Here is a 25365-nt window from a genome sequence, read left to right as displayed (position 1 = left end):
TCTTTAAAAAAGTGAAACCACCAGGAGTCTGTTTGAGATGGCAATGTTTAGGCTCTTACCCTCATCCATCCCATTGAGAATTGTTTCCAGCACCTCGTCGCCATAGCGATTGCGGTGTTCTTTCCAGACTGAGCCGTTTTCGCTTCTCAGCACTACGAGTTCCCGGTCACCTCGACCCAGGGCAGCAAAGTGGGGGATCTCCACAATCACTGGTCTGCCACACACATGGATTCACACGCTTAGTTAGCCCTGCAGACACCACTTACTAAAAGAAAACGTAACAGTGTCACTAGTTTCAGTTTCTCACCCCAGGAACTGCATGCCGGCTGGACCCAGAGAAATGATCCTGCTGGCCAGCCCCTCTCCCTCCACTAGTGGAGGGGGGCTGGTCAGCTTCTGCGGCTTCACCAGGCGGCAGGTGATGCGGGTGGGAGCCGCACACGTCCGCGGAGGTATGATCACACGCAGACCATTATGCCTGCTGCCTCGCATTGAGCCGCCACGAGCGTCCACCATAAAACTAACTAGGAACCTATTTTCAGAGGAAGAGAGTCAGCTGCCCGATCAGAAAGAAGGAAAAAATAAAATAAAAAAATCAGTGAACTGTGCAGACCCTGTGTGTATGGGACTGGCGACTGGGCTGACATTGTCTGATGTCTCAGTTGCTGGGCTGCTGGGAATCAGCGAGTCCTCATCATATTCTTTGGGCAGTGGAAGAGGAGTGTGTTGCTACAACCGAGAGAAACATTATTACGTTCTCAAATGTTTTTTTAATTAACGTCCCACATGACCAAAGCATACTGCTGCAGTCTCTACACTACCTGATCTATGTCGTGTTCCTTCAGGATGACAGTCTCTGGAGAGACACGAGGAATCCTGGGAATGGCAGGTGAGTAATTTCTGTTGTAAAACAAAACAAAACAAAACAAAAAAAACAAGTCAGATCAAGGATTTTTCTTTACATCTAAACTCCTCCTCCTCCCAAGGTGTTCAGTGTGTGTGTCTATGGTGCATCCCCTGCTATCCTGGCTACCAGCTTGGCTTTCTTCCCCTGCATCCCAACCCAGCCCCCCTTACGCTGTGCCCAGCCCTCTCTCGTACTCCAGTGATTTCTTGGGGGAGAGGAAATCGTCATCATGGTCTTTCATGTCATCCATCTTCATGTACCTGGCCCCTTCTGTCCCCAAGAGCTCCTCTCCTTCAGAGAACAACATGCCAAAGAGAGCGAACAGACCGTGGTCAGGTTGGTGAAACAGCACAGAGGAAGGAGAGAAAGAAAAGAACAAGACTGTTAACTAGAGGTAGGATGGATTAGAAAACATGACAACCCAGGCTGATGGCTCTGTTATTTAGGGGTTACACAGGTGAAATGAGACATTAGTGACAATGTTTATTAGACAGCACAAACATAAATGTTTCTACACACAAATAGGGTACAAGGACATAAACAATACAGCAGGTCCAACACTTCCCTGAACATTAAGGTAAAAGAGGATACAGGTAGTCTGGATTTTGGAAAAAACCCTGAAAATCTCAGTTAGAGACAATAACATCAGAGGTGTACACAGAGCACTGTCTCTGCTCAGAGCATGCCTCAGCATATTCTCATTCAAAATGTGTAGTCTACTGAATAAACAGATACTAAAGTGGAGGCTTTAGATGTCAGCTGTGTGATGAATGAAGAGGATTTACATCAAAACAGCATCATTCTACCACAACACATAATAACAACAACACAAGCTGTTCCCTCTCCTTCATTCAGCAGCATATCTGGATGTGAGTCAGTTACTTACCCCCCAAAACAGGCAATAATTAAGAATTCACCAGCAGTTACAAATTTATGACTGTATCAACACAGCTGCGAGTGGGTGTCTGTGTGAGGTCCAGAGCCAGAGGTGTCGTAGGTGTCATTACACTACGTTTGACTGTGTGAGTGCACTTCCCACAGGTTCATGTGAGTCAGCTTATGTCCCATATATTCTCTGTGCTGTGTGCCATGCATGTGTTGTGTAGGCAGAGTGTTACCATATGTAAAGGGTGTGCATCAGATAATCTGCTAATATCACTTTACTGTTCCGGATATGAGATGTGTCTTTAAGACGGCAACTCAGCTACTTTCTATATTTAGAGCCCCACTGACAATCTGTTGGTTGAATTATCAGGGGACTAAAAATATCAAGACATCATATCCTCTGGCATTATTGTCAGCTGTGTTGTAAACGTCAGGCATTAAAAGTTAAACCTGCAATAAGGGATTTCTTTGCCACAAGGGGGCAGCAGAAACTAGCTGTGTACTGATATATCATGTTTAAAGCAGCCATTTTATGCTCATTTACAAATTCATAATTTTATTTAAGGGGGTCCCCTAGAATAGGTTTACATGCAATAATGTTGATTATTTTTCTCATATTGTTCATAGTTGCAACATCCTCTGTGTCTTTAAGATCCCTCCCAAAATGCCCTGTCTCTTCAGATTGGTCAGCTGACTCGCTTTGTGCACAAGAATCCACCACATGGCACCTTTAATGACTGTGTGAAAGAGGAAAATCATGATGTTTCTCACCTTCAAAGGCAATTTTGTGGGTCAAGATGGTAGCTGGTTGTAAAAGTGTTGAAGAGCATGACAACACATAACTAAAAGGCTACACATCCAAAACTCATGTGAGCGAGACCATAATAAAGAAACATTATAGAGCTGGTCCAGCACGCTAGCTGTTACAAAAGTTATTGTTCTTTCACAGAGGTGCTTGTGTCCACAGGACCTTTGACCTAAAATCTAAGGTGTAATGTGGGGACAAGCTGACAAATAGTAATAAAGGAAAAATATAGCATAATATGGCCTCTTTAAGTGGAAAACAGTTGCTTATTCACGCACACAGAGATAACAATGGACCAAAGCCGTTATTTGGTGTTACTATATCAAATCTTGAGGGAAGCATCTGGCTCTTTAAATGTAAAATGATAGTTTTTCACCAAAAACAGCAGCTTGTTGAATCAGTTAACTGAACTGTAATTAACTTTAGAATTGTCTGTCCCAATGCAAAAAATGTCTTCCAATAGCCATTTAAACATTTTAAGCCAAGATTTCCCTCAATTCCTGAAATCAACGACCGCAATCCACATGACACAAACACAAGAATATTGTGCTACATCGACAAAACAGTGGAGGCAGATTTAAAAGCAGACACAACACACAAAGCTGCTCCTTCAAAAAGACATCGCTCCACTATGACCTGTAAAACCTCACAGAGAAGTTTTAACCAAAGATTTGCTAAATATTCAATTCAACATAAGAGACACCTGCAGAGTTAGACGATGAGGGTGTTACTGAAACAACATATACAGGTTACAGACATGGGTGCTATGGGCGCATGCCAATGAGAAACCAAAGCTACCATCACAGTGAACGCCACCACAGAGAGGGGTGAGAGACACAGAGGCAGGGAGACAAAGATGGAGTGAGCCTGAAATGGAGCCACACACTGTTTTACAACAACCTATGAATGCCGCACAAACAAAGAAAGAGACATTCATACCTAATGTTAGCTGTGCAATTCCTAAAAAAAGGCAAAAGTAAAAAAAAAAAAAGAGTTGAAAAATGAATATTTAGCTGAGCAACCAAAATACCAGTTAGACTTTGTTTCCTTGTGTTTTTATGCCTCTAACAATAATCAGTACCTTCGTCCTCAGACACGTCCAGTATCTCGTCCACAGTTTCTGGGAAACTCATGCGATGTTTCTCTGTTGTTGTCTGTGGAGCACAGAAGGAAACAAGAGAACCAGTTACAGAAATGGCAGCAACAAAGAAGGTCTTTAACTTTTCCAGCAGTATTTCCATATGAACGTCTCACCATGGAAACTGTCTCCTCAGTGACCAGCTTCAGGACGTCAATCACAGAGATGTAGCCCAACCTCTTAGCAATGGACAGGGCTGAGGTTCCATGCTGGGAGGATGACAGCAGGAGATTTATCAGAGCTCCAAAAGAACAAACTTTAAAAATGAGTATGAGGATGATAAGGCGTATTGACACTTACTGTGGTGGTCTCATTGGGCTGAGCGCCATGCTTCAGCAGCAGTGTCACAATGTCTGTGTGTCCCTGCTGGGCTGCCTGGTGCAGAGGAGTGTAACCAAGCTACAAAAGAGGCAATTACATTGTTACAAATTTTCTGACAGTTTTCACAGTGACTTATCAGTTAGATAAAAAACAGTCTGGTATTTACTAACATTATAACTCTATGACTGATTTTTGTTGTTTTTTTTCCTCAACCAGCAGCAGGCAGGTACTCACCCTTGTTTTGCTGTTGACATTGGCCTGTTGTTGCAGGAGAAACTTTACCATCTTGATGTTGCCATAGTGACATGCCACATGAAGAGGAGTGTAACCCATCTGAAATAAAGGGCAAACTTTGAAACACTGTCAGACAACTTGAGGGTTTTAATGGCCTTCTACTGGAATTTGAATACATTATGTAGATTTGATCTTATGTATATGAGGCTCAGTGTCAAATTCACACAAGGTTAACTTGATATTCAAACAGTGTTTTAAGAATTAACAAAAGGAGGATGGTAATACAATTTTACCATACACATGAGGGCATGTGAAACCTTCAAGAGCCAGCCCCGTGTTGATGGTGAGTGAGCTCAACAGACTATTTATGCTGCAGCACTTAGACACTATCTGCTGCACTTCAAAACAAACTGATAATGTTTGATAATCCTGACAGTTTAAGGTGACGTTCTCTCGGCCTGTAGGACTTACCCGTGTGGCAGCATAGACTGAAGCCCCTTGCTTCACCAAGATATCAGCGATGCCAACATGCCCTTCCTGCGCCACCAGGTGGAGCGGAGTTAATCCACTCTAGATGCAAAAATCAAAACATAAACAGTAAACACAAAACAATTCAATTGCACTTAATTGTATCTTAACCCAGATAAATATCCTGCCACTTTCATCCTTTAATCAATTGTTCTTGCCTTGTTGCCAAGGTTGACGTTGGCCTGTTTGGAGATGAGCAGGGAGACCATGTCGGGTCTCCCCTCCTGCGAGGCCAGGTGGAGAGGTGTGACTCCCTGCAGTGACTCAGCATTAGCTGAAGCTCCATACTGCAGCAGGCTATTTGCCACCTCCACCTGGTTCTGCTTGGACGCTATGTGAAGGGCAGTGTAGCCATTCTAGAAAACAGACAAAAGAAATGTGTAGTCCATGACACAAAGATTTCAGTTTGAATTACTTCTGTTTTTATTTACCCTGGCTGCGCTGTGTGGTGACCCTCCCTTGCTGACAAGTAAGTTAACTACATCCAGGTTGTTATGATGCACGGCAACATGCAGTGGAGTCAGACCATTCTGTAACAATGGGAACAAAAGGCCATCAGACTATAGTTGATCAAACAAAATCCACTTTCAGATAGTCGATTTTATTTTACCTTCCCAGCAGCATTTGGATTGGCCCCTCTCTCCAACAGTAGCTCGGCTACATCCACCTTTCCATACTTGGAGGCCACATGCAGTGGAGTGAAGCCTTTCTGCAGAGGCACCAGCAGGGATGTGGATGCAGTATTAGTCTGCGGCTACCAGCCAAATGCTCCCAATGAAAATATTAACAGGCAGGCTTTACCTTGGTCATCTTGGTCTGCTGTGCTTCCATGTCCAGGAGGATACGTACGGTTTGTACATGACCTTCTCTGGCAGCGATGTGCAGAGGTGTGTGTCCTGCTGTGGTGGTGGAGTTTGGGTTGGCTTTGTGCTCCAGCAAAAGCTTCACTAGCTCTTTGTGGCCCATCCGAGCAGCACAATGCAGAGGTTTTTGGTCATCCTGGATGGGGCAGACAAGTTTAAGACAACTATTAGCATGTGGATACTAAGCTTTGTCTGCTTCAGCCAGGAGTAAATTTAATGCATGCAACCTTTCTCACCTTTGCCTTGGCATCCACTGGTGCTGCGTTCTGCAGTAAAAACTCTGCCACCTCATAGTGCCCTGCCCGAGATGCCATATGGAGAGGAGTCTCCACTTTCTGTTCAAAACAAAATTTGAAGTCAGATGAAACAATGTTAAAGCACATATAAGGCTGATAATGTGACCTATTTAAACTTCAGCTGAATGCTCACCACATTGGAGGCGCTCGGAGAAGCTCCTTTTTGCAACAGGATCTTCACAATGTTAAGATGACCCATAAATGATGCCACATGCAAAGGGGTCAGGCCAGACTGTTGAAAATAAGTGTAGAATGGGAACAATTAAACATTTTCACATTCACTGATTTGCTTTTAAACACTTTTTTAAACCAGTGATTACCTCAGTCACTGCCTCTAATGATGCTGAGTGTTTGAGCAGGAGATCCATCACACGCATGTGGTTCTTTTTACAAGCAATATGCAGAGGAGTGAAGCCATTCTGTAGAAAACAAAGCAACAGTCAGTACAAAAGCAATGAGTAACTTTGATGAACGAACTGTGTGTATTCAGTTTATTACTAACCAGAGCCCGAGAGTTGGGTTTGGCCCCTTTGTCTAACAAGACTTTGGCCATGCGATGGTGGCCACAGTGTGCTGCCACGTGCAGAGGGGTGAGGTGGTCCAGTGTGATGTCGTCAATCTCTGCATTGTACTGCAGAAGTTGCTTGACGCAGTCCATGTGGTCCCCTTGTGCAGCCATGTGGATTGGAGACAGGCCATTCTGAAAAAAATAGAAAATAAAGTGCTGACTCTTATTTCTTAAAAATGAGAAGGCACCTGTTGCAGCAGCATGTGATATGTGTGATGGATCACTTACATTTAAACTATATTAGGTGTTCAGCTTTTGTTTAAATGAGAGTGTTGAATTATCCTTACCTTGGTCTTTGCCTGGATGGGTGCTCCATGGTCTAGCAAGATCTCTATAATCCTAACATGACCATTTCTGGCTGCGCAGTGCAGAGGAGTCAACTCGTCCTGGAGGGAGACCATTGTTAGAGATTCAGTTAATGACTCATTAAATTAGAAACAAACACAGTCAATGAATGAAAGAGCTTTGCAAACAGTAGGATGGTTGTCTGTTGCACCTTGGTTTTGGCATCAATCTGCGCCCCTCTGTCCAGCAGGAGTCGGACCATGATCACGTTCCCCCGCCTGGATGCAATGTGCAGTGGAGTGATGCCGTTCTGCAGACACACACACAAACACAAGCTTAGACAAACACAAAGACATCAGAAAACAAGGCACAGTGGCTGACCATTGTCATTAGTTCTCTACCTTTGGGGTGAAGTTGACATTGGCTCCTCTGTTGAGCAGCAGCTGAGCTACGTTCAAGTTTTCATAGTGTGCAGCAATGTGGAGGGGTGTGAATCCAGTCTGCAAGGACAAACAAGCATGAGTACCATCTCATTATCTTTTATTTTAGAAACACATAGACACCAAACACAGATGTCCACCACATGCACAAACACACCTTGCTGAGAACATCAGGATTGGGGTCGTTCTGCAAAAGCACCGCGGCTGTGCGTGTGTCGTCGTTGCGTGCAGCTATGTGTAGCGCGGGGAGGCGGACCTTTCCTTTAGTGCCGTAGTTGATGAGTAGGGCTACAACATTTTCATGACCCTGCTGAAGAGCCACGGCGAGTGGAGTGAATCCATCCTGCAGCACACCAAAGAGAAAGAGTTAGAGGGGAGAGGGCTGACTCACACAGAGAGAAAGTAAGAGCGATCTAAGGAGAGAGGGCTTATGGGAACAAAACAGAATGGAAACACAGCGAGTGGATCAGCAGGGATAGGATTTAGGAGTCTGGGAGATTACTCTTCAAAAAACGTCTCTCTCTTTGGTACCTCGGTTGGAATGCTCTGATTGGCTCCGTTCTCCAGAAGAAACTTCACAACCTCTAGATGGTTTTCTTGTGCAGCCATGTAGAGTGGAGTGAAACCCTTCTGTCTCAGAAACACACACAACAGACGCGCACACACACACACAAAGCAGAAGCAGAGGAAACACAGGAACAAGAAGACAGTCACAGATGCACACACAAGAATGTACACAAAGAGGAAACATCAACACACAGAAATATTGGAACAAAGACACATGTTAACTGATGGATTTGCAGTCATTTATACAGTGGTTGCACATAGTAAGTACTGAAGTCAGTGTGTCCTGTGATCACAGCAGTGAGAGCAGCTCTCGGAGTCTCACCTGGGACTGAGCGTTGACATTGGCCCCATAGTTAACCAGCTCTGTGACCACCTGCTCCTGCCCTGCCAGGGCTGCGATGTGCAGGGCTGTGTTCCCTTTCTGTTAACACAGATACACAAGAACATAAGCACACAAAAATAATGAACACTGGCTGTGTAGATGAAACATGCATATTAAAAATGTGACATTGAGCATGTAAAAGCCAGGGCTGGAGGTCATTTAGAAGTCATTTTAGCAAAAAAGCATACATCCACTGCACAATACATATCTCTGGGGTTCTTTACCTTTGTGGTGGTCTCCAGTACAATTCCATTGTGGAGTAGCTCCAGCACCATTTTAACGTGGCCTTCTTTCGAGGCCAGATGCAGCCCATTGAGCCCATTCTGAGTGAGAGAGGAGAGCAGACCTCATACTGGGGGGGTCCTACACACACTGTTCCTCTCATTTCAACTTCACATGAATTATATTTTACACACAAACATGTGAAGGCCATGCCAACTGACACAACTGGTTTGTTATCGCAGTGAGTGAAGCACCCACAAACCACAGCAGGCAAAAATACTTACATTGGACGCCATGCATGCTCAGAATCAGAGTGGTCATTAGCAAAAACAACATCTACAGGGATGAAATTTGTCATTCGATTAATGATGATGAAAGGAGGAGGAGGAGAAGGAGGACGGGAGGGAGATGGCAGGCCGCGGGTCTCGTGGTTGGGAAGAATACAAGCCGTGTGGGATAGGTCTGACCTCACACAGCCTTCCTTCAGCCGCACAGGACATGTGAGGTTGGACCTTTCCCACACCACTGATATTATTCCTCTGAGTGGAGAGACCACAGCACACCATCACTCTACTGTGGACACAGGAGAGAAGGAGAAGGAGACGGAGAGGGAGGCGAAGTAGGAGGAAAGAGCAAAGAATAAAAAAAGTTAGAAAACTGTAAACAAACAGGAAGAGAGAGAAGGGAGCGGGGCAGCTGTTCGACTGAGAGGGATAGAAGAGGAGAGACAACACAGTAAAGGAGGGCAGGAGTGAGGCAGCATGTTGGTGAGCGAGCCATGGCAGAGAAATCCACTCAAACAAGGAAACAGAAAACAGCTGCCACAGTCAGACTCCACATGGCTAAACTCACAACATACACAACTGTCAACAGACAGCAGTACTCTGAACAGCAAGTGACAATCTACAACTTTAGCAACTCTGCATCAATTTGCAAACAGTAATGTTATTTATAAGTGTAAGAGTGTGGAGTGTGTAGAATAGAATCCTTAACTTTAACTAACCATTGGGTTGTAGCAAAAAAGTAAAATCAATAGAACATATATAGTTCGGACTCCATAAAACCTAGTTTCCTAGTTGTAGATTATCACCTCACCTTTAATACACCAATTTTATGATGAAAACCAACAACACAATGGAATGAAAGTGTACTGCTTTCTTCAGCAAATGTATTTTATATCAGACTGTTTTCTGCATGTAATTATATGTCTGACCCATGAGGTGTCCCCCTTCATCGTTGTGAAGGAGTTTGCCAGTAATGGCCCTTTTAACAACAGTTTCAGTACACACAAATAAATGTGTCATTGTGTGGGCTCTGTTATTGTAACTTGTGAATAGGCCTCACAGAAACCCTAACTGAAGCATTACCAGCAATAATTACAAAATGTTGAGGACAGCATACGTGAAAGGAAGGCAAACCATGACTAAGTTAGATTAATGAGCCAGAGGAATCTCTTGCGCACACATACAGGTTTTTGGCCAAGTTTCAGTAGCCTGAGGGCAGTGGTCCTAACCTGCAAACGCTGCCTCGTCCTGGACACTGTAGGAACAACTGCCAGAGTAAAGGAGGCAGGATGGAGAAAAGCCCTGGCTTCATTAATTACCTTCTCTGGAGATCCGGTAAGGTCTACCTGTCACCTTCAGCCATTGATTAACAGTCTAACAGAGCATGCACGTACGGTACAGTGCATCAGGCTCAAATCAGATATCATGCATACTGAAGCATATACAGAAAAAATACAACACGATGATCATAATAAACCCTCTACAAGTGATGTAGCTATACTGTATAAATTCTGCAGGTCAGATCTGATCAAGACCAATCAGTCTTCTCTCTGCTTATAAGTGGGTTTAGCTAAATCGTTCTGCCTTTTCCATTCACATAGTGCAGTTATTTGTTTTCTGAATGAGAACAGAATGAGCGGTCCACCGACTGTCTGAAATTTAATCAGTTAGAAAGCAGGGGGGAGACAGAATACTAAAATTCTGGCAGGATTCAACGGGGCACATAAACACTCATAAATACTCTGATGTTTCTGTTTGTATTCCTGTTGTGCACTGTCAGAATGCACTGCATTTATAAGATTGGCTTTGCATTTCACCAAAGTTACCTAACGTGAAGACAAAGCTAGGAAAAAGTGTAGAGTACAAATAACAACTATCTTGCCTGATTAGGTCTAGGGAATGTGCTCTCTCACCTGATTGGCTGTATTTATGTCAATGCCATTTTTGATATGTTCCAAAGCCTTGTCCAAGTTGCCAGAACGGGCTGCTCGGAGAAAACTGTTGCCAGCATCCGCCTGCAAGTGGAAGAGAGAGAATGGGAAAAGAGAAGAGGGGTAAAGGGGTATAAGAGGAAAGTGAGAGACACATAAAGTGGAGGAATAGAGAGGGAAATGGAGAAGAAGATATAGTTTGGTTAAAAAGGGCATTTTAAAGTCAGAAAACGATTGAAGGACGTCAGCGTGTCCATCTGTTTTCCTCTCATTTCACTCCTCCCTTAGTATTTTTTGGATAGTGCAGTTAGAAAATCTGCTTCTGCACCCTAAATTTGGGTGATGGAGGGTGTGGTGGTTGCATAAGTGGAATAAAATCTGCTATTCACTGGTTACGGCAAGTTTGATAATCGAGCAAGAATTTATGTGTGCAAATAAAAGAGAGAGAGATGGAGGTAAAAAGAGGAAGCAGAGACAGAAAGAGGCTTTGAGGGAGCCCTGGCTCACGGGCCAGCACATGGCACGTCGAGGGTTTTTGTCTGTGCTTTGTTTGTGTCTGAGGGCTTCGTGCCTCTCCCAGGCAGGCAGGGGTTCTGCTGAAACAGGATCACTCATGCGGCACAAGGGGAGTGCGAGGGAGAGGAGAGGAGGAGAAACAGGAGCAGGAGCGACAGAGGGGAGAACCACGGGGAGAAACTCGACTGCGGCAAACCCTGCACCTTTTCATTTCATTTACATAATCTCCTCTCTCGTGGTGCCCATCCCCTCCTTACATCTCCCCATCTGACCAGACATCTTAACAGGAAAATACACAACACTTCATTGTATGTTTTCTCCTGCACAAACCCTGAATTGAAACACACAAACTACAGAAGCTTTTCCTCCACTTGAGCTGCATTGACTATTGTTGTGACAGCGGTGTTGTCGGCCCTCGTGGATAAAACAGAGAAAGGATCCACATGCCTGAAGTAGAGGCATAGCAACAAATGACACAACACACCCTCAGCATGACTCCAGTGCAAAGAGAGAGGTCACTTAAAGGGGGGGTGCACACAGCAATGGCAGAGAAACAACTTTAAAAGGAAAAGTTCCAGCTGATTTCAGCAGCATAACAACATCTGACAGTGACATTTTTCTTATCGAGTAGATGAAATGAATACAAGCTTCCACTTATCAGATGATCCTTACACACTATGCAGCATCTTGTGTGTAAGGTAATAAATCCTGCTTTTGACTGTACTGACTCATGCAGAGCCATTTGCTTCTGAGTCATTGTTTTTGTTTAAGAGGGATAACGTGAAGCCTCTGAGTCACACTGACACACACACACGCTGACAGGGGGAACACTAATCAGACATTCCCACACAAAAGGAATACAATTACAGTAAACATTAAAGGCAAACAAGCTATAAACACATTAACCGGGTTGAGTAGTTCCTTGATTGGTCTGCTCAGAATCAGTACTCACAGTTGCCAAGCAGTCTTGTTGAGCCATGTTCTTCTTCTTCCTACCAGCTTACTTTTTCATCCACATTCTCTTAACACTCAAACCTTCACTCTTCATGGACAGCTGCAGACCAACAAACTGACCCCAGTGCACACAAACACACACCTGTCACAAGAATCAGCATACAGGAACACACCACATTGAAACTGCACTGATTTGTAGCATCTTTTTTTAAACATATTTGAAGTGTTATTGATCATGTTACTTTTTGTTGGGTAGCAGAGGTTTGCAGACTCATGCCATGGTGACACAGGAACAATCCTTTCATCCAAGCAGGCGCAAATACAGCTGATGTACAGACACACAACCTAACACAATATACATGGTTTCACAGTAAATGGTAGCATGGTAACACCGTGGTGACGCCTGCTGAGGATCTCTCTACAGCCATTCACTCAAGTTTACAAGACATCAGATGTTCAAACTAAAGAATCCCAGCAAACAAAACGTAGATGCAATTCTGTCTCTGCAGCTTGAGGCTTCCCTCATGAAATTCCATATCTGTGTCTGTGTGTATGTGTTTGCGTGCTTCTGTGATTATCTGCTTTGCGTCAAGAAGTGAGTGTGTGCTGTGCTGAGATAAGGATGCAGTGGACACCACACCCATCCCCTAACTCAGACATAAACAGGTACAGTGTTCATACATCAAGCACACACACAGCCTAAAACTGGTAATTCCTCTGCTACATGTTGTTGGACTCTGATATGATTTAGATGAATGAGTGCCTCCCTGATTATTCCCAAAGAGAGTGGACAAGTCTTAGGCTCCCGGGCTGAGCAGGCACATTAATCATATCGTTTTGGAGCAAAAGAAGCAGACAATAACCTGCTCACAAGCTGCGCGGATAGCAGTATCAACACACAAGTGTCGTGTGCATACACTTGTCTGCAGGCAGTAAGGCAAGGCTTCTCATTATAGTGTTCAAAATTACAAAGTAAATGTATTCTGCTTTCTCCTCATGGAAAACCCACTTCTCTCCTTGTCGTTATCTGTGTTTTTCTTCCTGTTGCTTTCTTTCCCTTCTGCTTCTTACATGTCTGTCTTTCCTCCTTCGCTTGCCTCCTCTGCTGGTGCTGCAGCAGACAGGATGACATCACCGCCTTGCCGGTGGACTGCAGTGTTCAAAAACTCAATGACTACGTATGTGTGTATAGACATCAGCATGTGCAGAGACCATTATTCAGGGAGGATTGAATCAAAATAGTCATTTTCACAACGATGATTTGATCTCAGCCGTGTGTGTCTGAGGTGAATGGAGCCAAACTGAATATGTTTGTGTGTGTGACAATGAGAGGCATGAATGGGAACAGTGAGACAGTGGAGGGTATAAAGCAGACTCACTGACTCAAACACTGCACTGGAACAAGATCAGCTGTAGTGCTGCTGTTGTAATCACAGCAACTTCCTTCAGTTATTTGTGTCTTAATCCAATGAGTATGCCAGTAATAGCACCTCCACAGGAAGCTTTTAACTGCTTATATTATCACTTAAGTTGTATCAATCAATCAGGTGATTCTGATGTTGTCTTCATGCTTCCCACTGGCAGCAAGTTTAAGTTTAAGTCCCATCTCTTTATGTGTTACACCTTTAAATGCGCACTTATGTGGGCCTGTGGACAAGTCAGATTTTAGTCCGAAAAATGGAAAATATGTTTCACTTTAATGCCTCTAATTATCATTTGACTCCTCCAATTCATCTCAGGAGGGGTTAGTTGGATCAGGAACATTCTGCCAATGCAAATGAGAGACAAATCCTAGACTCCATCCTCCACTGAATGTCAATAGAAACATCTCTCTGCCAAAGATCGTTCTTGCATATTGAACTATTATCTGCTTCAGAAAATCTGCATTTTATTTTAAAATTAACATAAAATTTCACAATCAAGAGACACAGTCCCTCTACTCCACTGTTTCTTTCACAAACACACACAGACACACAGACGCACTAAAACACACAACATGAATTTGCAGACCCAGCACCAGGTGCAAATCATAAATATTTTAAGTGCCAGCACAGCTATTTGTGCACCCAGCAGAAAGGTGAAAATAAGGTGCCTATGTATGTTCAGCATGTCACAAGTACTGCTTCACTTGCAACAATTCCCTGAACTTTAAACAACGTAAATTGTGCAAACACACCAAAACCTCCTATTTTTACCTCACTAAATTCAATATGTGGATGTATTTAAACTAACATTGTGACGGGAGAGTTTCTGTACATTTTAGGGGAACACTGAGCATATGGAAATTCCTGCAGAGTGCTTAAACAGCCATTTCATCACCCTTTTCTGCTGACTTGCATTTGTTCTAGAAATTGATTTTTCTTTCTCTGTCCCTTTTTTCCTCTGCTCTCCATCTCTGCCTTCATCTCCCTGGCTGCTTAAAGAGGTTGAGCGGGCAGCAGGCCGTTTCCAGCTACAGAGATGTGATGTAGTAAGTGTAGCCAGACTGAGACCCGTGGGAATGCTCAGCCTGGACAAATTTACAGGAAGTGAGTGAGCAGGGCACTGGGATGAAGCTGTTACATTCTCCAACTCAACACTGTCTGTCTGCATGTAAATCTGCCTGTCTGTTAGTTTCTATTCCCTGTCTGTGGCGAAGCGTATCGTCCCATTTTCACTATTTACTTTCTCACACTCCCAGCACCCCCTCCTACTCTGTAAGCCCAATGTTTGTCCCCACTCATTGATTGTCTCTTTATATTTGCCCCGGCTGCAGCTTCTGCGCTTGTAGATGAGATTGTCATGGTTATTATTGTCATGGTTATTGTGATCTTTTGTGGGGGTGACAAAGAGGGTGAAAGCCATAGGGGTGAAGATAGGGTTTGGAACCTATGGAAGATAGGACCAAGATATGGTAAACATCCTAAGCTTTACTGCACTGTGATAATATAGAATATAACCATCTGGCAGGACATGAGATCATCCCTGGTACTAGACTGATATAAAATCTTTAGATTATAGATCGAACATACCGAGAGTACATTCTTTTCACTGAAATATGTTATATTTAGTCCACTACTTTTATTTGACAGCATTATTTCTTATTTCAGACCTCACCTATAATAACACATATGTTTATTAAATACATTTTTGTTATAAATTAAACAGTAGTAATAACCAATAATGCAATCTGTAGTTTAGTTTACTCTTTGTTATTACTCTTCATAATAAAAGCCTGTTTAAAATGACAATTGGTCACCTATCGCAGCCAGCTACAGCTGTAAGGAGCCCATTGAGGATTCTGTGATGAATAAAATCTACTGACACAGTTTTCAAAATGACTGTAGTTCATTCCCAGCCAGATAAACAGGCCCATTTCCATCAGTTGCATCATCTACAGTAAAAGCTGACAAACGCCTCTTCTATCACCCTCAGGTAAACTCAGACAGACACAAAACAGCTACTCCAGAGCCCTGTGAATGTGTGTTCCTATTACCTGTGCTGGCTCAGTACATTAAGAAGTTCATAGTCTTTAAAGCGTCTCATTAACTGACCCACTAATCAGGTTTACTGACCCCCAGTTTACTTACCACAGCTAATCCTGGCCGACATCATTCAATCTGAACATCAAACAGAGCAACAAATGAAGTCAAAAACAAGATTACGGTGTAAAACACATCACGATACACACCCACACACACATACGCACACACACTAATCTTGGTTGCACATGCATCACAACTCTCAAAGATACTCCCAAGCAACCAGGCTCACTCCCATGTTGCTATGGTGGGGCTCTGTCATAGGAGTCTGATCAAAACAGACTTTAAACACCCCTCAACCTCTAATTAATCTAAATGATGATTTCTCATTGTGTTTACAGCTTACTTTCTCCTTTTTGCCACTGCAAAAAACAGATAGAAGCACCGACAAGTCTCCAAAACAGTGAGAATAGATGGAGAACACGAATGAACTTAACAAACAGAGAGCAGAGAGGCGTGTAGTGAATAAAAAGAGCTCGAAACAAAATGCACACCAATACATCCATATTGATGTGGTAGAGAAAAAAAATACATATGAACAAATTAAAACCAGGAGCAAAATGAGAAAAAAAGAAGCAGCCTATGACTGTCTGATGGTAATGTGCACAGCATTAGCAGGTGCATTATCTATGACAAAGAATTTTTGTAGAAAAACAAAACAAATATGAAAAGAAAAACACAGCGTTATAATAAGAGAAAGCAGAAATGTGACAGGAGCAGAGAGGCAGTCAGAGTGCAGTAAGAAGTGAGGTGAGATGGAGAACAGCAGAGTTTGTGGTACTCACTCCAAAAGTGACGGTCCTGACTGGCATGCCTGTTGGCCCTCCACTCTCTCTTTCGTATGTTTTCTGTTTCTCTCAAACACACAGCTGTCTTTTCTGTTGCCCCCTGCAAGTGCTTCGGTACAGGGCATGCAGACCCCTGTCCAACGTAAACACGAACACACACACACACACACACACGCCCAGACGCGCACACTTGAGTAAGCATGGTGGGTGGAGAGACTGAGGAGGGTTAGGAGGGGGGGTGGGGGGCCCGGGGATTTATCTCTGGAGGAATGCTGCCTGTATCTAAAGACGCACATTTCACATGCAGCCGAAGACAAATAGGTACCCCATGCTCTGCCTGTGAGTTTACCACCTCCATCCTGGAACCACCTTTGCTACTTATACCACTTTCATTTTGCTTATTTTCTTCTTCATCAGCTTTTTCCTATTTCGTCTATTATTTTCCATCACTCTCTGCGTTCTGCTGTCCACCTCATCCATCCTCTCCAGCTTTCGCATTTGTTGCACCCCAACACCCTGTGTCACTCCAACTTTATCCCTCCTTTCTCCTGTCCCTTCTTCACCACACGTCACGCCCATCTCGGTGTCTCCTGTATGTTTTCTGACAGCCAGACAATCATTTTTTTTCACGGACCAGGCAATACCAGAATAGCAGAGAGTTACTGTGGCGAATGGGTGTGTTATTTCAGAGCGGGTCTGTTTCAGTCTGTGAGGTGACTTACAGTGACAAAGCGCCTAGAGAAGAGGTGGGTGGGGGGGTTGCTGCCACCGCCCAGTGACAATGGGGCCAGACACATGGGGTGGGAGGGGTGGAATGGAGGGAAGGGGGAGCACGGAGGGGCCAGTCTCTCAAAAGGCCCTGCCTCTTTTAATAAAGCGTCCGTCATTCCTCGCTTGAAAAGGCCTCCTTTTCTCTACCTCTCCCCTCCTCTCTCCCTCTCCTGGCTAAATGCTGGGAAAAGCACATCGCTGCCAAAACCATGCAGAGAGATAAATGCTAGTAGGAGAGGGGAAGGAGGGGGCAAAGCAGAAAGGAGGCTATACACTACTTAGTACCACTGGACCGTGACCTGGGCAAAAAACATCACGTGGGACGTCTGTCCTGTCCACGGCATTGAGTTTAGACAGTGATGAGAGCTCCACAGAAAAGGAATTTGGGGCAGGGGACTACAGATACTAATGTCCATGAAGACATGACAAATTATCCTGTGGTCCTTCAAGAAAAGAGACTCCAGTTCTGACATAACTGTTCCCCGGGTTCAAGAGAGTACCTCAGCTCAGGAAAGGAATGAATATCACGTCCTTATAGATAATACCTTCTTAAGGTCTCAAAGTACATTAGACAAGTATTATCATCTCACTGTTACTCAACTTGGATGTTTGAGCTTTAACACTCAGAATGCACAACCAATACACACTGAGACTTGACACAACACACACTTGAGACATGATGTTTTAAGGAACAGGTCTACGTTTTTGCATTGATTCTTCTTGGAGGACGCTCTTACTCCTGCACTGTCTGACACTGTCAGGCAAACCTTGGCGTCATACTGTAACACACAGGGTTGTTGTGGAATGGGATAAAACTAGCATGAGCATCCAGGATGTAACTCTGCACCTGGGTACAAAGTTGCATTTCTTAAAGAGGCAGGCCTATTGTGATCAGGTCATTATGAGGCTTCAGCCACACTCCTGTTTTGTAGCAGGGCTGATTTAAGTTGGAGACAGATGTGGCCTTTGCACCCTGAGTCAAGCTCCACTTGTTGACAGGATAAAGGGTTGCAGCAGTCCAAGTGTGCTGCTCATGGTGCTTTATTGCCCGTGTCCTGATGCCTCAGAACAGAGCTGAACAAATGGGGGAGAAATCAACATAAACACTGGTAGTCTGTCAGCTGTCCTTCCTAAACCTGTCACCCACTCTGCCCTTGTCTGGCCCCTGCACTCACATAATGACTTACATCGCTCAGATAAAACACATAGGGTTTAAGGATCACATATAAATGGCCGTGGGAGTGGCACAGACACACATCACTCATCAATCTCACCATATCTAAGCTGTTGCACTTCTATGGCTGGAGACATTGTGAATAACACACACTACATACGGATTACTTTGCAGTAAGACAGTAAAAATGAGCTTTCTTTGATTTGGCCCCTCTAGTGGCAGTAAGACGATCTACAGCACTGCCCTGCAGCAGCTTCAGAGAAATTATGGGTTGGGCTGATTACTGCAGCCCTGGCGCACAAACTCTCTCACACATACTTTTAGTGCCTTATCCTATACTTCCGCTCCTCCTCACAAGCTACATTAAGCTCTCCGGCCTCTGAACTGACAGAGGAGCAGTTTAACGCTGCATTAACAGCAGCAGCGGTTGTCAAAACTGCCTTCACCCTGCAGACAGATTGTATATGTCAGAGCGCACATGCCTCATTCTTATATTTACATACAAAAAGTGCATATAGCACATGCACATGTGTCTCAACGTGACAAAGTCAGCCTGACCTGTGGAAGACAAAAACAGGGAGTTAGAAATACTCAGGCGAATGAGGAGAGCAGAAAAGATGAAGGCAATAGAGGAGAATGACAGCGGCAATATGTCAACCCAGGGCTAGGCTTCCATTAATCTTTATAAGTGGAGAAGCAGAGATGGGGAAATACAGAGTGAAGATGTGCAAGAAGGGAGAGACAACGCATCACTGTGGAGAGAATCTGTCTTCACAGCTCTCCCTTTCTTGCATGTACACAGTAGCTGAGCACTTCCTGAGAACACAGACTCCATAATTTAAAATCAACGGTCTAACCATCTGTCACAACCGAGCTTGAGTCAGCATCAGGCCCAATCCGAGCAGCCAGACTATAATTCAATCAGTCTGGTTAATAAACACAAAGCTGGAGCAGTCTCTAGACTCTATTCAGAGCTAATGTACTGTCCTGAAACTCCACCAGGATGACTTGTTCTATCACTATACTTGACTTTAACTCAGTTAAAGTTAGACATAATGCAACTCAACACTATAGTACACATAAAGAAAAATGTCTGCTGCTGTTTTATTGTTACATATTGCCGACTATGGCGACTTTCTTTTTTCAGAGAGTTTTGGATTCTCATAGTTTATTCCACAAATTCAGACATAACAGGAAATATTCGTATAGACAAATGTCAATGGCTTTAAATTAAGTAAAGAAAAATAAACAAATAACTGCCCTTTTTATATAAAAGCTGCAGGTGAACTTGTATGACAAACAGTTTGCACTACACCATTCTTGGTGCATTTCAAATAAAATCTAACTGCTTTCCTCAGTGTGGCAGAAGCCTCATTTCTCATTGCAAACACTGGAAGTGCTAATGAAACTGGCCGGCACAGAAAAAGATGAAAGAGGAGATGGATGAAAAGAGCGAGAGGTGCACGGCAAAGCAAAAAAAAGGAGGCAGGACATCTCGGGGCCCAGTGTCAACCGTGATGATAAATAAACACGCCTGGGGAGCTTCTCTGAGCCTGTGCCTCAGTGGGTAAGGGTACAATATCTTCTTTTCTTTCACAGCCTTGTTGACAGTGTGATAGCATCTTCATCTGCTGAGTCAGACTATGACACCTCCTCCTTCACGAATCTATCACTGTGATACTAGAGCTGCCTAAACCAACAGAAGACCCATTCATGCTAAAACATACAGGCTGCTCTTAAATAAAAAATAAATACATATTTGATGTGTCTACCATGTTGTTTTCTACTTCAACAGTTAATATCCTTCGCCTCAGGGGACAGATGCTGAGCTGCCGGCTATATCTGTGATTGACGTGTTAATAAATATTAAATATAAGCAATTAAGGGAGATGCTCTCATCAGTCTGGGAGAGTGCAGTTACTGGAGTCAATCACTCTGTTCAGTTACTTTAATGCTGCCTTACACACTCCAATCCAATCTCTCTCTCTCTCTCTCTCACACACACACACACACACACACACACACACACACACACACACACAGACTCACACACACACACACAGACTCACACATCAACACACAAGCATTCACCTACAGTGCAGGACATGCAGGTGCATAACACACACTCGCTTACATTCAACACACACACGTATGCAGCTCACTGCAACCTTCCATTATGCAAGCATACAGTTCAGGCAGCTGTATACTCAAACTGAACGAGGTCGTGCAATGTATCGTCCAACCACGAGAGGAGGGAAGTTCATCCAAGGTACTTTCTAACAGAACATTAGGCCGGTCATTAAAGTGAGACTCAATTATCAACTGGATAAAAAAATCAGTTAGCAGAGATGACGTCCATTCCAAGGATTAGGTTGAGGTGGGTATATACTGATTACAATCCATCCTGAGACTTTGTCTTAATAAATTCCCAAATTGTCTTTTTTCTCTGTTACAAAGATATCTAGCTTTTTTGTCTGTTTTCATATTTAACATTTTAAAATAAGTTGTTCTAAAATCCAGGAGAAGATATATGCCAATATTATCTGTTATGATGTTCTTTTGAGTATGTAAAAGTTTAGTATAAAATCACTGAAATCTTGCTCTATCAATTATAAAGTTAAGGGCTGTACACATGACATCACTAAAACAGGGAGGACAGGTATGTAACGTTCCTCTTCTGGCCTGGTGCTGAAAATGAGCAGGGGCCTCTTAGAAATATGAAGCAGACAGAATCGGTCTGTGAAACACAGGATCTGTTATGGTCGCTGTTATTATTTTTATTTCACTTGTACTCCATTGACTTTATTTTTCAGCTATATCTTCATCACTGACAGTACTGACAAGGCAGAACTGTAAGAACACCTAGAGAAAACAACAGCAGACCGTGGGACCATCCAACCGCAGTCCATCACAAAAGAGACTTTCGACCGGCACTTTCTTTTGGAGTATACTTCCACCTTTACCATGCACTCAGCGCATTCACCTAAAACACATGCACATGCACTCATGCATGCACATTGATTGTTCAGTTTCTCTCTCTCTCTTGATCTAAGGGGGAAAAAAACATATTGTGTGTCTTAGGGTTTCAGGGAAAACGTTTAGAAACTGTTTAAGGTAGTGGGCAAAAAAAAAAAACAGGTTGTGAACGTGATAATTTGAAGGAAATAAAATTAAGCTGAATCTGTGTAAATAGAGATTAGAAGCATACAATAAGTAGGTGAATGGGATATAACTCACAATAGTCTGGAGACTTCTTGAGTTCTTGAAAGTTCTTGAAACATCTTCAGATAGCAGTCACAGTACTGTACTGTACTGTTTGAACTAATATCCCTAATTCCTGACATGTAATTTTCATTTTGTGCTTATGTTTGTCCTGTCTCAGCAACCTTTGCAACAAGTTATATTTAGTATAATGTATAATGGTATATATGGAAAAAGACAATGTAGGTATAAGATATAAAGTATAATGTGAGCCAACCAAGCTGTGCAGCCCGCAATGCCACATTCAGCCAAGTGTAGCATAGGTGTGGTTTGCATTTATAAAGTTGTTGTTGCTGAAAGTATTTTTTTAGGGAAATTGTTCCCATGAGAGATCTCACTGCTGCAAAAAGCCAGAAAAGATCAGCTCCTAATGGGTCAGCAACACGAGGAGACTTCTGCTCTGTCTTCCTACAGTTGGTACGTAGCCAACTGAGACATTATTACACGACTTCTGCAGCCTTGTACAATAGCAGTAAACCTTTAATCTGAATTCTGTGAAGCTGGTATCAATGACCCTGGGACAAAAATGAGAGTTACAATATTTGAATACGGCGTGGCCTTTCACATGCAAATGACACTCTTCCCCCCCCTAGCCGAAACAAATTACAGCCAACTGCTGGTGGCTGGATATGAATGGGCTTCCTAATGTAGTCTGCATCTACAGTGGGCTGTGGAGCAGCTGGAAAAGAGAAACTGAGACGGAGGAGAATTTATGTGACAGTGCAGAGTGTGACAGTTTGCTTTTTTTTCATGTTGGAGTCTATGCAGCCATACTGTGACGAATGGGGCTTGGCTCCCTGAGCATCTGTCTGCTAGGACTCAGTGAGGGATAATTAGAGCTGTGGGATGATACGGGATATTCTCCAGGCCCACTTACTATTAATCGTGGCAAAGGGGATGGGGCCTGTACACAGACCTCTGACATCTCACAAATCTATGTTACAGGAGGGGGCGTGGGGTTAGATGGGACGTTTGATGAGGCGTTAGATTTTTGTGTAAATTACATCAAGCCCTTAGGGAAAGAGTCACGGGCCAGTTTGAGGTCTGCAATATACTTAATTTTTTAAATCACCAAGCTGTTGACTGGTCAATCCGCATGATGATACTTTATTAATTTGGCTTATTTATGTGCCACAGACTTAAAAAAACAAACATTTTTGTAGGCGCACAAATGTCACTAGGCCCAATTTTAGCTTCAAATAGATTTTCCTGAGATCATTATTGATTCTATTGGTGCAGTCGGCGATAATTCCATGTCGAGTTGTTTATGGCTATAAGTGGATAAATAAAGTGTTTTTAATGTGTATGGTTATGTTGGTCATGTTTTTTTTTTACATTATACTATTCTAGCAATGCTACTAAATACATTTAGTTGCATACATTTAGTTACATAACTAAACTGGAAAAAACAAAACAAACAAAAACCTAAGTAGATGAAAATTGTAAACTTAAGATGCAGGATTAGTAAAGTATGGGAACCTATGAGTAGAAATGGATACTGTAGTTAGGGAAGTAGTGTTGCTGGGGTTTGGTTTATTCTGCTGCTGCTTTGCTCTGCAGATGTGACTCTTCATGACTCTCCATCTCTCTTTCTCGGTCTTTGTACTTTAGGCACAGACAAGGTCTGTCTCTACTGGTGTACAGCAATCCCAATGACACAGGAGCACATATGTTGCACCCTTAACTTTTAAAGTAAACCATCCATGGGTGTACCTATAGTTGTAACCGGGCTTATAGTTTGACAGCTAAAAATAAAAAACAAAACTCTCATCTTTCACTCATTCACACAAAAGGTAAAAGAAGACAAAAGGAAAAACTGCCAAGTGCACACACGCATTCAAGAGCATCACCAAGGAAAAGACTCCATATTGTTGTACGCTGGACAATTTTTGATTGTAATTTACAAATTCACTTGCCTTGTTATTTTAATACTATGTTAAATGTGTTCACCTCATCTTTTTTGCCATTAGCTCCTTAAGTCACTGCACTCAATGATGCTCCAGGGTGTTTGGGAGCAATATGGAGGTCAGGAGAGTAGGATTAGGAATTTGACATGATAGCAAAGGGGGGAGGCTAGGATCTGAGGGGAAATCTTCAGTGGCGAGAGGCGTCTGGAACAAGTTTCCCAGCAGCTTTATTGCACTTAGATGATCTCTCCTCCAACAAGTGAGAATGGATTCAAGATCATCTATTAGATAGGTGCAATAAAACCTTTGGCAAACGTATCCCAGACTGTTTAAACAGATAAAAACAGACAGAACACAGACACAGCACATGACAAATAGCGACGCAGGAAATACACACAGCCACAATACACAACACGGACACATCACAGGTACGTGTCAAGGCAAAGGCAGGCACGACATCTACAGCACTCCACAGGACCATCACAGTGGAAAATACAACAACACAGACACAACACAGAGTTACAGACTGGCATTCAAATCATACTAGTACACACATCAAAGCCATGCAAGGACGGAAATGAAGCATGCACACAAACTCACAGATAAACAAAACTCAACCTGCTCAATCAAACACAGCACTACACATTTGCCACTCACTCTCTTTTACACACAAACTGATTTAACCCTAAACACAAACACAGTATGACGAGCATATTTTATAATTCAGAAGAACCCACAGGAAAAATACTTGGGACTGTATAATAACTACTGTAAACTGTTGTGTTTGTGTAGCAGGAAACCGCAGGCCTTCTTAAAACGTGTATCGAGTCTATAGAAAATATGTCAAAGCTATATTTTGCCCGTGGACTCTTGCCATGTAATATGCTGCTTGAGAACATTAATTTCAGTGAAGTCACAGACACCAATATATAGATATTGATAAAGATACAGATACACACTTATATTATATATAATCATGTGAAACTGAAAAAAAAACAAACGCAAAACAAACCAAATGAAAAACTTAAAATCAGCAAGTTAGTACAATACGTCAAGCAAAGGACAGGAATAAAGAAAAAAGCTCCAGCCTGATCCCACGACACCTGACTGAATCAGCTCACAGCACAACAGCAACACTAGAAAGTCAAAGGAACCAGAACTACAATACCATAAGCAACACACAACAAAAACAAGAGAGATAAAGATAAAAAACAACAACAGCAGAGCAACAGTAACACAAACTGTAAGTGACAGATACAAGATGGTCATAAATACATAATATATATACATATATAGATACACAGATAAGGAAATAGGAAAAGCCAGATATACGTGTTGCAGATATTTACTTCATCATCATAGTGCCATACTCCTTGGCCATCCGGCATCTCAGAGCTCACACTACTGTCCTGATCGATTAGCCAGCGATGCACGGCGTGGGCCTAAAAGGACATACGACATAAAGACAGAGCCCAGTTACTCGCAACAGTGAGGAGCAGAGCTGGAGAGACAGAAGAGAAGGGAGGAGAAAGCAGAGGAGAGCAGCAAAGCGGACAGAAAACAATGGCCAAGAAATGAAAGAGATTCAAAAGAGGAACAGGTGAACATTAAATTGCAACACAGAAAGGAAACGAGGTAGAAGAGGGAGGGAGGAAGAGGAGGAAGGGGGGAGCAGGAAGATGAACCACCCCACCATCGCCCACCCTGTCCCATCCCACCTTGCATTTCCAACCCTTCCCTCCCCATGACAGACTCTCCCTGCGGGAAACAGGTCAGGTTAGGATGTCTGGGATGTGAGTGAAAGGCCGATGTTACAG

General features: G+C 43.1%; 1 protein-coding gene across 1 annotated transcript in view; it reads right to left on the bottom strand.

Moving 5' to 3' along the window:
- ank1a (ankyrin 1, erythrocytic a) overlaps window positions 1-16580 on the bottom strand; it is a 32671-nt gene extending 16091 nt beyond the window's left edge. Inside the window, exons 1-28 of the mRNA XM_028414982.1 lie at window positions 16433-16580; window positions 10639-10740; window positions 8444-8542; window positions 8160-8258; window positions 7802-7900; window positions 7428-7613; window positions 7232-7330; window positions 7042-7140; window positions 6833-6931; window positions 6480-6677; window positions 6298-6396; window positions 6111-6209; window positions 5918-6016; window positions 5620-5817; window positions 5429-5527; window positions 5250-5348; window positions 4977-5174; window positions 4762-4860; window positions 4291-4389; window positions 4036-4134; window positions 3852-3944; window positions 3679-3751; window positions 3537-3557; window positions 1078-1198; window positions 822-900; window positions 614-729; window positions 308-532; window positions 60-214 (exon numbers count right to left, since the gene is read on the bottom strand). Of these exons, the coding sequence (XP_028270783.1) occupies window positions 60-214; window positions 308-532; window positions 614-729; window positions 822-900; window positions 1078-1198; window positions 3537-3557; window positions 3679-3751; window positions 3852-3944; window positions 4036-4134; window positions 4291-4389; window positions 4762-4860; window positions 4977-5174; window positions 5250-5348; window positions 5429-5527; window positions 5620-5817; window positions 5918-6016; window positions 6111-6209; window positions 6298-6396; window positions 6480-6677; window positions 6833-6931; window positions 7042-7140; window positions 7232-7330; window positions 7428-7613; window positions 7802-7900; window positions 8160-8258; window positions 8444-8542; window positions 10639-10740; window positions 16433-16459 (3178 nt within the window). The 5' untranslated portion in view covers window positions 16460-16580. The remainder of the gene's footprint in view (window positions 1-59; window positions 215-307; window positions 533-613; window positions 730-821; window positions 901-1077; window positions 1199-3536; window positions 3558-3678; window positions 3752-3851; window positions 3945-4035; window positions 4135-4290; window positions 4390-4761; window positions 4861-4976; window positions 5175-5249; window positions 5349-5428; window positions 5528-5619; window positions 5818-5917; window positions 6017-6110; window positions 6210-6297; window positions 6397-6479; window positions 6678-6832; window positions 6932-7041; window positions 7141-7231; window positions 7331-7427; window positions 7614-7801; window positions 7901-8159; window positions 8259-8443; window positions 8543-10638; window positions 10741-16432) is intronic.
- Between the last annotated feature and the right edge of the window lie 8785 nt (window positions 16581-25365).

The sequence above is a fragment of the Parambassis ranga genome, chromosome 9 (genome assembly GCF_900634625.1).
Source record: "Parambassis ranga chromosome 9, fParRan2.1, whole genome shotgun sequence".
Taxonomy (NCBI): Eukaryota; Metazoa; Chordata; class Actinopteri; family Ambassidae; genus Parambassis; species Parambassis ranga.
This window is presented reverse-complemented; position numbering and strand designations above follow the sequence as displayed.